Genomic DNA, 15203 nt, shown 5'->3' with positions numbered 1-15203 from the left:
AAGAATTTTCGTTGCGGCTTCCCACCCAAAATCATTCGAATCCAGAAACATTTCACCATACAGTTTCAGAGGGCACATAACCTCCAAACTAATTAGAAGTGACGATGGTACTGAATGAATTATGAAATAAAAAGTATGATGATTCAAGTGTCGGTCTTGCTACCCTGAGGAGCGGGCATTTCTTCCACTCCGCAAACAGGGCATCCTAAACTATATGGTACAGGAAGTCCAAAGAAAGAAAAAGATCATGGAATTCTATGGTGACAATAAATGTAAATAACGGCTGACACCAAAGTGTAAATAACGGCTTGCAGTATCCATATAGTATATTTTAGGCCAAACCTTATCAGAAGAGAGCCGAATTTCATAAAGCGGACAGCTTTGATCACGTACCACATTCGTAGTAAAGACCTTTCGATTGAGTTATTGATTGACCTAATTGAAGCAGCACTACAGTCTATCATGTCTGTTAAATACGTTTTCAAGCAAAGTAAGGAAGGCAACTACGAGATACATCTTTATCGCTATTCAATGTTCTTACACTTCACAACACTCAGGATATAATTTGAAAGAAAACATCATTTTGATGAAATAGATAGAATTACTCCTAAATTTAAAGCTGAGGTCTGACGTAAAATCTAGTCTTAGACATCTTTTTTTATCCTCCTCGTCTCTCTCTATAAAACAAAAGTGCTCAAAATTGGGTCACAGAACACAGTTTCAAAACAGTTCTAAGGAAACAAATTCTCCAAGATTGCATTCGAGGTTCGCCAACTCTTATCAAAAAGTCGACGTTTTTGAATCCTGGATATTCTTATTACATTTGCAAAAGTTAAAATATTGCAACGAAGATGAACTTTCGAAAGAATTTCGCTCCATTTAAATTAAAACACTTTTCTTCAAAATTCCAGCTTCGGAGTTTTTCTTTTCGTAAAGGCTGAATACAGGACCGCACTCAACACAAAATTTTATCAAATATTCATACCTTTCAATGCATTTCCTGTAGATGCACTACTAACATCACAACGGATTGCTGGAAGAGCACTTAACAAAACTACAAAAAGTCTGATCTTCATTTTGTAACTGCGAAGCCCGAAATTAACGTTATTCATCTTTACAACCACATATGAAAATAATCCTTTGAAAATCCTTCCATTCGTGAACTGGTAAAACCTGCACTGAACGCACTATTCACCTTTCTCGTAACGGAAAACCAACCACTAAACAATCCAATCACTAACGCTCTACTATCACGACCAATGTCTGCAATCTGAATAAAGAGCTGCCGCCGCGAAATTGAAGCCCACCTGTCGGTCTGATTGTCTTTTTATACGGCGTGCACCTCAGCTACCGGAAGAACTGGAATAAGACGACAATTCCGCTTAAAGAGCGAGAGAAAGACCGGAGACCGCGCCAAAGAAAATCATTTCCCCGGACGGAGAGGAAAATTCGCCCGCTTTAAACTCTTGGAATTTGCATGCATTCACTTGAAGCTATGAAGAATTCTCTTTACGGTAATCTTCCGTTCTGTTACTAGTAAAACAATCTAATTATTGTTATTTATGGAATAATTTTCTGTGAGAATTTCAAATTTAGATATCGACGTAAATCTTTAGCGATGTAATAAAATTTGAAAAGATTTGCTTTCTTTGGAGTTTACGCATGTTATTTACCAATAAAAAGAGCGACCGTCAGACTTAAGAATTCATTGTTTTCTACGGAAGAACAATTACCGTTCTTTCAGTATTTTTCAATTATTATTTGAATTATCGGATAATCAGCTTCATGATTTAAACTAAAAATTATGCATTTTTCCTTACTTAGTTAATGGGGAAACCAATCAGATGTGTTATCAGCGGAAGGAGAAGGAAGTAAAAAAACAATCCTGTGCTTAAAACAAGGGGAAAAGAAGCGGTCAAATGGAATACGACAGATTCACGAAGTGCACTATGTTTGCCCTGACACGAAGATATTATCAAAAAGGCGGATGAGTCCATCTTCTTAGAAAAGTGTACAAGCCAAGGAAGGTTTTACAATGTTCCTTGGTATGAGAAAATAAGAATGCGTCTTCTTAAAGTTTTGTGTAAAATAAAACCTTATTATGGGTTTAACTGTCTGTCAGTCACACCCATTTCTCTCGGAAACGGTAACAGCGATTGACACCAAATTTGGGGGGACGGTGACAACGGTAAACAGTCATGCGTACACGTTACATCATTCTATGTGCAATTTAAGGGATCCCAATACATGCAAAGGTCGGTGTACATTGTTTTCCCACCAAATATAGTTACCTGAAAAATCTCGGTTAGTAGTTTCCGAAGTCGGTTGTAGTTTTTAAAAGGGAGGGAATGCGGTGGGGTCGAAAGTGATCATTTCTTTCACGGACCCAGTCTCGGAAACCACCCAACCGAAAAATCTGAAAAAATGGTGGATATGCTGCGAAATACCTTCCATACCGATAAATAAGTTAATAATAACATATTACTACAATTTTTAGTAATTGACTGCCAACCCCTTAAGTTCATCTTAGAATCACCAATCTATGCAGCAATATACGCTATAAGATAGAGCACAATCCTACCAAGTTTGGTGGAAATCGCATTATTGCTAACAAAGTTATAATAGGTCAAAGTTGTGGCTTCTATGCAGATACAAAACTTTGAACGTCAGTATCACGCGAAAGTGGATATTCTCATAAAATATATGCATATATCACGTGCTAGATGCTGATGGGACAAATGCCCACTGGAATATTTTTACAAAAGAAATACACAAAACCTTTCATATCTGGACTTGACATCCAGAAATTATTGGTTGATGCAAGGGTCATGTCAGTTATTTTAATTCTGAGTCTTGAAACCACTTGAAATTTTTGTATATCATTCGTAGTGGGTTCAAAGGACGTTATTCAAGAGTGGTTCGCTCACATCCAGAAAAAGTAAACTTCAAAGTTTCGAAATGTTCCTGCTGCATTCTTGACGGTCCCAAGCCGTTGCGAGAGAAGAAGAAAGAAGAGTCACTATAGCCTAAATCTCCAGGAACACTTAGGCATGTAGGTGGGATAAATTTGTATTTGCTATTAAGTTGGGAGGGCGGTATTGCGCTGAGTTAGGGATTTCCCTTCTGGTCGTATATAGTGATTGAAAGCAAGAGTGCTTTTTAGGTTAGCAGTCTGCAAATTTCGAATGTCGGAACCGGCTATTATTCCTTGTAAGCGGACTGACTTTTTAAGCACAGAGTCTGCCATGAGGTCCGTTGGAAGTTCAACAAATCGGTATCTGGATATGCGACAAAAAATAGAAGCTTACATTGGTTTCGAACAAGATCATCACTTGATTGACGTGTATCTCCGATTGCGTTCGTAGTTTTTCGACGGCGGGGACGAGGCACTTTCAACGCCGAAGCTGGAGACAGTCTGTTGTTGTGATTCAGAACTCATCCAACAATGTGAAAAACTATTTTTCTAACCAAGCGAAAAGCATCTCGAAAGTATTAGGCCATCATCGAAAGAGTTCTTGTCATGGACCCAGGTCAAGCATCAAAATTGTAGAGATGCTCTCAATGAACAATTATACATAGTTCAGGAGGTGTTTCCTTGACAACACCTTGCTTGGTTGTAATGTAGCGATAATAGTCTGAAGTTTGTGAAGTTCTGCAAATCGAAAAGCAGAGTCTTAGTATCATACTTGAGATATGATAACTGTTCCATTTGAATGTACAATAGCTCGTAATCTTTATGCATTTAACATAAGTGGTGATGGCTAAGTTATATGTGTAATATCACAAAAGTGATATCATCTTAGATCACATTACCAGTGCAGGGCCATGGGCAAGGTGATGGTTTCGTTTGAGTTCGTTGCGCCGAAGCGAATTTCTCCAGTGTCTTCCTGCGACGGGGTCTTTAATGTCAGTGGTGCAATGATGGAGGGTACTTGAAGATTTCACTCAGTACACTTCCTACCAATTGTCAAACGGCTCCATCGGATGTGCAAATGTCCGGCAAATATCTGCCGGAATATTGGAAAAATCAACGTCGGCAAATTTCCTGAAGTTCACTCAAGAAAGCTAAAGGAAGAATTGCGACTGAATCATTAGGGAAATCACCGCCGCTTATGATATATCGACACCCAGAAGACTTCGTCTCGAAAAGTTACCTGTGCTGGCCCAGATTTCTGTGGATTACATAACATCCAAGAGGTCAAAATGAGGTAACAGGAATACAAGAGGGCGAGAAGGGTACTCCGGTATGAAATCAATAGAAGAAAGTATGCCGGTGGCAAAAGCTAGCCATGGGACTTTAGATATAACTTTGTCGGCGTCATCGATTAGCTTATTTAATACAAACAGTGAAGATGGAAGATATCGTGCAGGCAGTTTTCTCGAGCTGAAGGGAGGGGATGGGAGGGAGAATGCTGAGACGGTCTTGTATTGAAAGTCGTAGTAGTATAAGCTGGACTTCAGTGCATTCAACGCTTGTTCAACTTGGAATATTTTTCCCTTCCGCTGAAAAGTTTCAGGGCTTATGCTGATAAGCCAAGTAGAAAGGCTGATGTTTTATAAAGCCATTTCACCCATTTCCTACATGGTGGATATAGTGTATAATCATCCAGTAATTAGTGTATTTTTCTTCGTCAATAATAATAATAAAGACCACTTTCCGAACACTTAGACAATAGCTTTGTTGGAGATTATGGTTAGTGGGAGCAATATCTGCTGTTTATTTTTGAGTAAGCACAGATTAGGAAGTGCACAAAAATCAATGTAATCAATCACGCTTGTTAATTAGAACTCTAACAAGGAATGGGTTTTTGTTTCAGAATAATAGGTATAACTCTTCGATTATCTTAGCTGCAGTGGTTGGATTTCACATTCCAACGAAATTTCTATAGTGGCGTAACAACAACTCTAAATATGTTGTCCTACGTTCTTAAAGCATACCTAATGGAAAGAGAGTCTCCCGCACAATGACAACACAAAAGCTGATTCTCATTCTGGAGTCACTAAGTGTCCATTCCACATGTAGACATTTATGGGGGAATAATATAGGATTTACTGCTTTACTGCTTTCTAACTTTTGGATTTTTCAAAGGAAAAATAGCCGGCTCCTGTTGTCAATATCGTGGGTACCGTGACTAAGACAGTAATGGATGAAAATAAATTCTGATGAATTGTAGTAGGTAATAGTTAGTAGGACAAAAACGTTTTGACCCTAGTCAGGCTCCAAAATATCATGTACTCATTCTTGTTAAATACCTTCTGTATAAGCGATTGTATTACAACGCAAGTGAGGGATCGCAAGTATTCTCAACAACTCGCAGATTCCGTGTTTAAAATTTCTCCCGCTAATTGAGCTCCTCGAATATAGTCATGTTGGGTATCAAATGAAAGGTCTCGATTATTGCTTTTCGAAGCCGGTCTTAGCTTTGAAATGTGTTGTTGTCAACGGACCCATTCTCAGAAACTACACAACCGAAAAATCTGGAAAAAATCATGAAGCTGTCTCTATATAGTGCCTAGGCCTCAAAATACTCTCCATATCGATATCCGTTCAAATTAGGTTAATAATACTATATTACCATAATTTTGGGGAAATTGAGTAAAACCCCCTTAAGTTTATCCCAGAGTTATAAAAGTTGGTAGTGGTATAAAATATAATATGAAGCATATTATCCCCAACTTTGATCAAAATCACACTATTAGTTACAAAGTTACAGTAGCTCAAAGTTGACTTTACCAGGTAAATTTACTGCAACTAAATATCAATATCACACTAAAATGGGAACTCAGACATGCTAAATGCATATACATAACGGGCTATGTGCAAATTGGATAGTCCTACACTCAAATATACTCAGAGAAGAAACAAACAAAACCTTTCATACCTGAAGCGCCCAGCTTCCGGTTTTCCGACTTGTTTTAAGAATATTTGGGTGCATGATGGTTCTATTTATATGTAACTCTTAGTGGTACTGAGCAGATCTCATTACGGGGAGTATTTCCGAGTCTATATGCCATGTGCACGCTCCACCAGTCTATTGAGCCGGGTTTAATCGACATACTGCCGGTCGTGAAATCGCTTATAAATTCCGTCGTTATCCGAATCGTCCATTTTTCCAGAGGAGGCAAAAAATCTTAAGAAAGGTTCTTCTCTCGAACCCGACCAAGAATTCCCAGATTCCCTTGTCAAGAACTCAATTCTCCGGGAAATAGATATGGACTGGCAAATGTTGTCTTTTACAGTAACGCTATGGCATTTCGAATAGAATATTTTTTTTTAAGCTAAAATGGAATCAGTTGGCTTCCAACAGCCTTGCGCGGACTTCGTCGTCATAATTGAGCGAAATTATCAGCGCTCCCAAAATTTTAGATTCCTATATTTACTGTTCTTATTTGACTAGTGCCATTTGATGAGGCTACTCCTTTATTATTTGGTGCTGACATTACCACCGTATACTTCGTCTTACCTTGGTTAAAGTGCAGTCGAAGATCTCATACTAGCTGCTCGATCTGAATGAAGGCAGTTTTACATCTCGGGCTGTCCTTTCCGTGACGCCGACGACGTAGTCAGCATAGGGCAGTATTTAGGTCGACTTGTAGAAGATGGTGTCTCTGGTACTTACATCAGGGCCTGGTTAAAAAAGATGAATGACTGTTCATCCCCCGTGTCAGAATTGATGGTGAATGATCTCGAAAGTCATCCGGCTGCCTTTATCTGACTTTGCACATTGGTCAGAGTCATCCTAGTTAGCCATATCAATGTGGTCGCATTCGTCTACGCTTCGCAGGATATTCCTGGTCGATGTGACGCTACCTGCCGCTGTTTGTGCACATTAGCACCAAAAATCTGATGTCTCATGTGCTAATAGGGGGGCGGGGGGTGGGGATCATTTGTATAGAAAATGTTCTGAGGATCCCGTTTCCTCATTACAGGATGAACACGTATCATCTTAGAGAATCCCTAATCTGAATATATTCCTAGCTCGTGAATGGCTAGCCAAAATGCCTGCAATATTTCTGCGAGTGCTTCTGCTTTTTGACAGGCTTAACTGGTACGGTATGTTTGTTTGATTGACAAGAAAAGTGTGTGTCTGAGTGACAGCATTAAGGCTCTGCCATTATGCGAAGCTAATCCCCGAATTCAGACAGCAGCATTAGCCGATGCTGCTGACACCTCAATTACAGGTTCCGGTCCGAGCATAAGGGAAGCGAACCTTCCCTTGTCAGAGCATTCAAGATTTCATTTCCCCCCTACACCACAATGACCGGGTACCCAGAGTAGTTCCACCGTATTGGATTTAGAAACAGGGTTCGATCGTTTCTATGTATATTCCTGGAAGGCTTTTGTGATCATCCTTTATCTCTGAAAGATCATTCATTTTCCCCTTTTTGTAAATAATAGCATTGTGGTTTTATTTGAATTTACTGAAAGTCCGTGACTGGAGCGCCAACAGTCAATCAAATCTGCGGCGCGTTGAGTATTTCTATGAACTGTTCGATATATCGATTTTTGAGGCAGCCTTAAGTCGCTTGCTCTGTCAGGTAAGGATCAGCACCCACTTCAGCACACAGTATTCTTTGCGCTGCATCACAAAGGTTTTGGAAAGGAGCACAGTCAAACGCCTTTTCTATGCCCACGAACATCGCCATCGCGTGCTCACCTTTCAGAGTAGCTGGCCTATAGTACTTTCCACGCTGGTAAGCATATTGGTTTTCATTTAACGGTTGCGATCTTATCGGCTTAGCACTAATGTGATGTTTGATTAGTCTCTCTAGACATTTTAGCTGGCATTTCCGTCTGAAGTCTAAAGTTTCATCGACACCATGATCTTTGGCGGCATCACAGAGTTTTGAAATGGCGTACAACCAAGAGCCACTTTATTGTCCACAAACAACCCGGTTGCGTACGCAGCTTTTCGATTCCCTATATTGTTGAAACCAAATATTGCAGAGTAGGCTCGCAGGACATTCCACGCTGATAAACGTGTTGGTTTCCATTTAGTGGATGTAGCCTTATCGCCTTCTCATGAATGTCATCTTTCCCAGACTTAGGTATGAGCACAACTTTAACCTTCTGCCCAATGTATCAGAAAGTAAGCCATCCTCCATAAATATTTCCTAGAAGTTGCACTAAATGCTCTATAGCATCTTCCGCTGGGTACCAATAGCAATACATACCATATCTTTGCGGTCATCTGACTTGATTCTACGGCAACTAGGTCCTGGGAACAGAATTGTCTCAGCGTGGTTGTTTTTATTGATTTTGACATCAGGACACAGGCTCTTGGTCTCAAGAATCTCTCATAGAAGAAGATCCCAGTCCCCTTCTCTGATCCAATACCACAGGTTTTATTAAAATATGTCCTCATTTCTTCAAACTTCGGCTTCTTTCGCAGTGCCTTCCATTGTAGTCAGCTGGAAGTCTTCTCAAGTTCACGGATCTATGTCCACATACCGGTATTAGACCGCTTGTATTCACATAACCAGCCCTTTCTTCCGCTTTTCCTGGTAGAGGCGCAAGGGAAGGTTCTAACATGCAAGCCTGTAGTACCCTCTCCATGGCGATTGAAGTTTTTTTCTGCCGAGCCTCCTCTCTCGTTTTCTGGAAGAATCAAGCAACAGTGTCACCGACAGGCTGTTCATGGTCTGATTTCTAATTCCTTTCACTATGGGAGTTGTTATACTATACATTCTGGCTGAACCCGCCGCAGACGCGACACAATAGTTCTTTAAAGATGCAGTGCGGCTTCCCCTTAACAGAATAATTGCACTCACTAGCCTCCAAAAATGTGACGAAGTGACATATATGTACTTCGAAGAGTTCGCAGCCTAATATTTGATAATTCAGACAGGCTTCTGTGATGCGGTAGGAAGGGAAAAAAGTAAGGCAAGTTCATAATAAAAGTTTGTTTGACAAGACTTCCATTCACTTTACATAGTGTTAGTTTAGATACTTTAGGAAAAATGGGGTACTCCAGAAAGGCTGACCCCCATCAATCATTACCACACACTCCAGGAACCTACCGTAATTATACTATACTTTATAGAAAACGAAACTAAATTGCCGTTTATATACAGCGACTACTTCTATCGCTGGAATACAAAGTATATTTATATTTCTGGATGTCATACCTAATTTCTCTTTGAGGTGTGACATATTAAGAGTCCCAAAATTAAAATAACTTCTTTGTCATACGGAGTGTCGTCCTTTAGCCTTGTTCATATGCGCCTTCCAATTTTAAATAGTTTCGCTCCGCACACATGTTGAGACCTATAACCACAAAATTAACATGAGGAATTCACATAAAAGTGTAAGAAAGTGAAAATTACATACGAGTTGATGTATGCAGTAAAGAAAGTACTTCTTTTGCTTCCTCGAAAGCATACATGCTACAAGAAAAATTCGAAGAAACTTGTATACATACTAATGTGAAAAATACTTCGAAAATATCTTTCATGTTTAATTGATATTTGAATAAATCCATGCCTTTGAAATCGTGCGATATCTATTTATAATCCAAGCACATACATAATGCAAATGGCAAAAGTTAACAATATTATTGGCATAAGCAATTTGCAGAAACGATCGACATATTCAATGATAAGGAAAGTATTATGTTAATATTTGAAGAAGGTATTACCGTGCCTAAATATCTAGGAACTCAATAGGTGTTGGCTAATGTTGACATACATAATTTAGTTCCTTACTGAGCAGTATACTATCCAATTATCTGAGAATTCACACTACATTTGCTTCTTTCAGGCAAACCGGAACGGAAGGGCAGCAATATTTACCAAATAAAAAAACGTTTTTGGGGAATGTACTAGGAAAAACAAAAACAGATTAAAATAATGACATAGACATAGAAATGCTTCACATTTCGGAACATCATGAATAAAAGTGACAACCGATTAGAAAGTACTTCCTCATTGTTCCATTCTGATGATAGCCGAACTTCCGATAAAGATCTGGTCCCAAAAAATAAATACTTCCTACCCATTCCATCTAATGTAAAAGCGATGTGACTGGTAACAATTTACGAGGAAGACTGGTCAAATACTCAGCAACTTCAAAAACGTAGGAGTATTTGAGATATGAGGTTGTTCAGAAAAGCTGGAAACAATCTGACGGTCCACAATTTCATTACTTTTCGAGCAAATTCTTCACTTTGTCATATTCAAATCGGATATCGCTACATTTTATGCCAGGCAAAAGGAACATAAGATTTCGATTAGCTAGGTATGTCCGCTGTCCAGAGACGAAATATTGTACGTTTTATAACTATTATATAGGACCACCTATATCGCCTGTTCAACTTTTAGCTGCAATCTAATCAAAATGAATTTTTTTGTTATTAAAGAAGGACCTTCTAAAATCCTCGTCAATACTCTAGTAGGGGATTTTATGAATAAAATAACGGGAAAGTGGTAAATGTAAAAAGAAGCGACCGCTTTCAGAAACAACGTGTGGCGCAGCAGGATTCGCGGCATTCGAAATGTATTTCGAATGTTGCGAATGCGAGCGGACAGATGACGCCACCGGCGCTCTCCTCTCAGTTTAGACCTCGCCACAGGAGTGGAGAGCAGAGTGTCATGACTTGACGGCAGGACGTAAAAGAAAAGAATAGAGAGTCTTCTGTCTTCGTGATTGTCTATTGCGCCAATGAATATGAATTTAATTTCATGTTGTATATAATTAAGTGCTAAATATAATTTAATATCTTAGAAAGATAAAGTATTTAGCTCTTAAAAACGTATTTATTGATGCAAAATCCAAACTAATAATTAATAAACACTTATTAATAATCTATGAGCTTTCCAGACCGACTAACAACTTTGAAAGTGCGGTTTCTTACACTATCACTAGATTTCGCGTAATTTAAAGTTGGTTGGTTTTCCGCGCTGGGAAAATGTGGTCCTGCAGTTATAAAATGTTCTGTTTTTGATAATCACCACTTTTCTATTATTTCATAAATAAAATTTTGTGTAGTAGTGTTGGCGAGGATTTTGGAAGTTTCTTCTGCAATAGTATCAAATTTAATTTCGCTCAGATTGCAACAAAAAGTTAATGAGGCCAAATCAGAAGTGGTCTTATAGTGATGGAACGCGCATTTAATTGTCGCATTTACTTGGCAAACTTTTTCACTCTGGTTAACAAAATCTAATTCAATTTCTCTATGTAACCCCAATTTCTGCCTGCAGTACAATGCCAGCATTTCCACAGCGACTGCTGAGCCTTCTACATTCAGATCGAAAATAAGTTTTTTAATAAAAGCAGTGCTTATGGAGCTCCCTCTAAAGACGAGTCAATAGAATCTAAATGGGTGTGTAAATTTAAGGGTGTTTCAAAATGCTAATAATAATATTGTCAAAGTACGTCGAATTACACACAACGCCCTGACAGAACTATATCCCTTTAGTGGGTTACAGTATACCTATAAGTTACAGTATACCTATAAACTATACGCAGTATATCTTTTGAGCCTAAAACGGAGAGGAACTTTATTATATTCCTTACTTGCAAGTGTTTCAAACTGGCATCTATAATACTATTAAGTATTCTATCAGGTGCCTCAGTCTACTTTGCATAATTACCGGACACTGTTCCAAAACATGTGTGAAGGTTTCGCCGCCGTCTTTACAGAATCTGCAAACAATAAAATTTTCTTTAAGAATTGGGGGATTCCTAAGTCCGCCATCCACTTAATGGTGGACCGGACCAGCTGGAAAGCAACATGCTATCGCGGTTGTGGTCCACGGAACCCTCATCCTTGGACAAGCACCCAGGAGGCAAAATTTAAGACTTGCGTCCAGGGCAAAGGCAACTCATCAGACGCTGTCTCACCTCTGCCCTGGGAGCAGCATGACCGAAGTGGTTACAAAGTGGTATTTGCTCCCTTTTATTAATTCAAAAACACGTTATGTGTGTGAAATAAAACGAACAAAAATCCGCCTTGTAAAATTTAGGTATCCTTCAATTCTTAAACAAAACTTTATTTTAGCCTCAGCAGCGGATTTGTGTTCGTTACAATTCATACACACGTTTTTGAATTAATAAAACGGAGCAAATACCACCTTGTAACCACTTCGGTCACGCTGCTCCCAGGACATAGGTGAGGCAGCGTCTGATGAGTTGCCTTTGCCCTGGACAAAACCGCAAGTCTGCAGACAGTGTCCGTAGAAATCTTTAGCTTGTCTAGGTGTTACTTTAGCCTACAGTGACCAGTAAGTTTTCCCACTACCATCTGGAGGCTGCTTTTGGTGAGGTTGAGATAATCTTTCTAGAACTTCGCTTCGTATCCCCATGTGTATCCCGGACGTACCATTCCTTCAAAATTCGCTCTGTCGTTTCTCACCATTTCTTACCGTAGTAGTCATAAAAATATCTCCGTCTCAACAGAATGTAAAATTTGTGTAACACCCTGGCTATTGTGCAGAGTTCCGTTCTATCTACACAGATTATGCCCCGTAGGTAATCATTCGCCTAATTATTGCAGTATACTATATATCGAGTGCAACATTTTCGGGGTGCATCCCCATTTTTAAGGTTTTGTGTGAAACAAAGCCTTATTAGAATCGAGTCTATGTCCGTCTGTCCGTCTCTCTGTCTGTCTGTCACAGCCGATTTATTGGGAAATGGCTGAACCGATTGTCACGAAACTTGGTGAGAGCATGTTATCTGTTGTGCCCTTTACATACAGTACACAACAATGACGCCATTTTGTGTTAAGTTTAAGGGGGGCTCCCCATACATGTGAATGGAGGGTGGAGAATTTTTTTTTATAAAATGTGGCCTATTCAACCGAAAAATCTGAAAAAAATCACAATGGTGCATCTCTACGAAATCTAGGTCTCAAAATATATCCGGTTCCGATATCTGCACAGATAAAGTTAATAATAGCATATTTCCACATTTTAGAAATTTACCCGGCAACCCCCCTTATATTCATCCCAGAGGTATGGGGGTAAGGAATAACATAATGCACAACTTGGTCAAGTTGAAAGAAAATCCAACTATTATTAACAAAGTTATGGGAGGTGAAATTTTGCCAGTTTTCGTTAATTTCGTGCATTCTAAAACGCACATGACGTCATCATCACATATCAATTCGTCAATACCACACCCAACGGAGTTCGTATAAATGGGGTCACAAAGAACTATTTTGTTTAAGTTTCTTAGTCATTTCTATATGAATATCAATTACTCCAAATAGACGTGTTCGTATGTAATGAATGAATTTTGCTGGTAGTGTCCAATTAAGATAGATATATTTGTACATTAAACCAGCGGTATTTAATATACGTGCTATATATGTTCATATGTATGCTTTTGTGCACGAAGTAAATCGAAAATATAGGTACGATAAATTTATATACGTGCGTGTATATGTACAGTATTCGGAAATAGCCAGCTTGTTTATTTAGGGTGAGGATAATATCTATGGCTGTAATATGTATGTATGTCTTGTAGTTTGGAAAAATATGAAGGATTATGCTAGATTTGTAGCTATATAGGGATAGGAAAATCCGTGTTGGTGTTTCTTACTTAAGATGAGCACAAAACTTTTATACCCGAAGCGCCAGCTGCCATGTAATCTTATGGCTCTCAGATAATCAACCAGTCGCATTCCGGTGAATGGTATTCTGTTAGCCTTGGCTGGATTTATGCGAAACTCCGCCTTCCTTCACCAAATACAAATGATCCTTACTCCATTTTAGATTCTATCAGATAGGGTATCTTCATATTTGCCCTTACAGATAAGAAGAAGGTCGTATGAGTGACCGTGGACCAGTGTTTCTTAGCTCTCCTAGGAGCTTATCAACTACCATGCTCTACGGTAATGGTACCCCACCTTGTGGGCAATCTTGACTAGTGTTCATGACAATAGAATTTGTATTTATCACAACTTCTATTTGCCTACTCTCCAACATTCTGACCATCCAGAAAGCCCCCGTATTTCCCATTCCCTTGTGGATTAGGGCATCACGTACCTCTATGTACGATGTCCAAAAAAGCACGCAGTGCTATGGCATCTCATAGTAGACCCTTTAGCTCATACAGTTTCGGTTGACCGTCCTACTCGGTAAACATGTTGACGCATTAGAATGTTAGTTCTAATACAATTGTTTATAACTTCCTCCAACGTTTCAAGTACGAACAATGCCAGACAATAGATTGAAGGTGAAAAGGATCCTTTTCACACACTTTTGGAATAAAGATCACTCTTTTCCGCCTCCAAGCCCTTGATATGTATCAAGAGGCTATGCAGTGTTAGTAGCGCTGGGAAATGCCATCTACTCCAGGTGAATTCAGAGGTTTAAAGGTTCCTATTTCACATCTTTCCCCTGCTTCCGACAATACCTCCTTCGCTGGTTTCAAATTCACGCCATCTATCGGTTGCTGGACCAGGCAATGCTGTCGCCTTCCGCCGCGGAGTTGGACTTCGAGAAATGACTTCAGCAGATGTACACTGTTCTCCTCATTGACAGTAATTGTGCGATCTTTCTTCTTCAGATAGACAGAAGATATTGAATTGTCTTTGGCTACAGCTTTGCACAGTCTGGACGCTTTTGCGGTTTGTTATACCCGCTCATAGAATTCCTTGAAGCATTTTGCTTCCCTAACTGCGTTACTGTTCGTCTTCAGTGCTCTTTTGCACCTCCGACTTCTTTTGGCTGTTTGTACACTCTTCCTTATTCTGGCTAGGCTCGTGTTAATGACTTAACTGTCTTATTCAGACATGCCTCATATGCCGAAATGACGACTCTGTTAACGCCATTTCGCTTATGATGCCATCGTTCACCTGTAGATGACCCATGTTATTAATCAAATGTCTCTCTACTCTCTTGGGATTAGTTATTACTCTATTTCCTTCAAATTTGTCTTCTGCTCATTAGGGTATTCTCTAAAGTTATGTCTAGTGTCTCGTGCCTGGTACTGTTTACGAATATTAGCGTGTTCCCTATATTATGTGTTTCTAACTTATTGCTAGGATGGATTCCAGAAAGTAGTCACCTTTTTGATTGATGTCATTGTTTCCCCATGGTGGGCGTTGGTATCGCAGGCGGCAAGAAGTGGTAGTCCCTTTCTGTCGGAGAACTTGGTTTTCCCAAGAGGTATCCCGAATAAACTACATGTTTCCTCCTGACCGTGAATCATCCACCGGGACATCCTGGGTTCTAGAGCCAATACTAATCCAATGTTA

At 39.4% G+C, this 15203-nt stretch overlaps 1 protein-coding gene across 3 annotated transcripts in view; it reads right to left on the bottom strand.

Moving 5' to 3' along the window:
- LOC119650373 overlaps positions 1 to 1282 on the bottom strand; it is a 76115-nt gene extending 74833 nt beyond the window's left edge. For all 3 annotated transcript variants that reach the window (XM_038053105.1, XM_038053108.1, XM_038053106.1), the window contains exon 1: positions 986 to 1282. In XM_038053105.1, coding sequence (XP_037909033.1) covers positions 986 to 1112 — 127 coding nt within the window. In that variant the 5' untranslated portion in view covers positions 1113 to 1282. The remainder of the gene's footprint in view (positions 1 to 985) is intronic.
- Positions 1283 to 15203: the final 13921 nt, after the last annotated feature.

The sequence above is a fragment of the Hermetia illucens genome, chromosome 2 (assembly GCF_905115235.1).
Source record: "Hermetia illucens chromosome 2, iHerIll2.2.curated.20191125, whole genome shotgun sequence".
NCBI lineage: Eukaryota > Metazoa > Arthropoda > Insecta > Diptera > Stratiomyidae > Hermetia > Hermetia illucens.
Note: the sequence above shows the minus strand (reverse complement) of the source record. Positions and strands in the feature narration are given on the sequence as shown.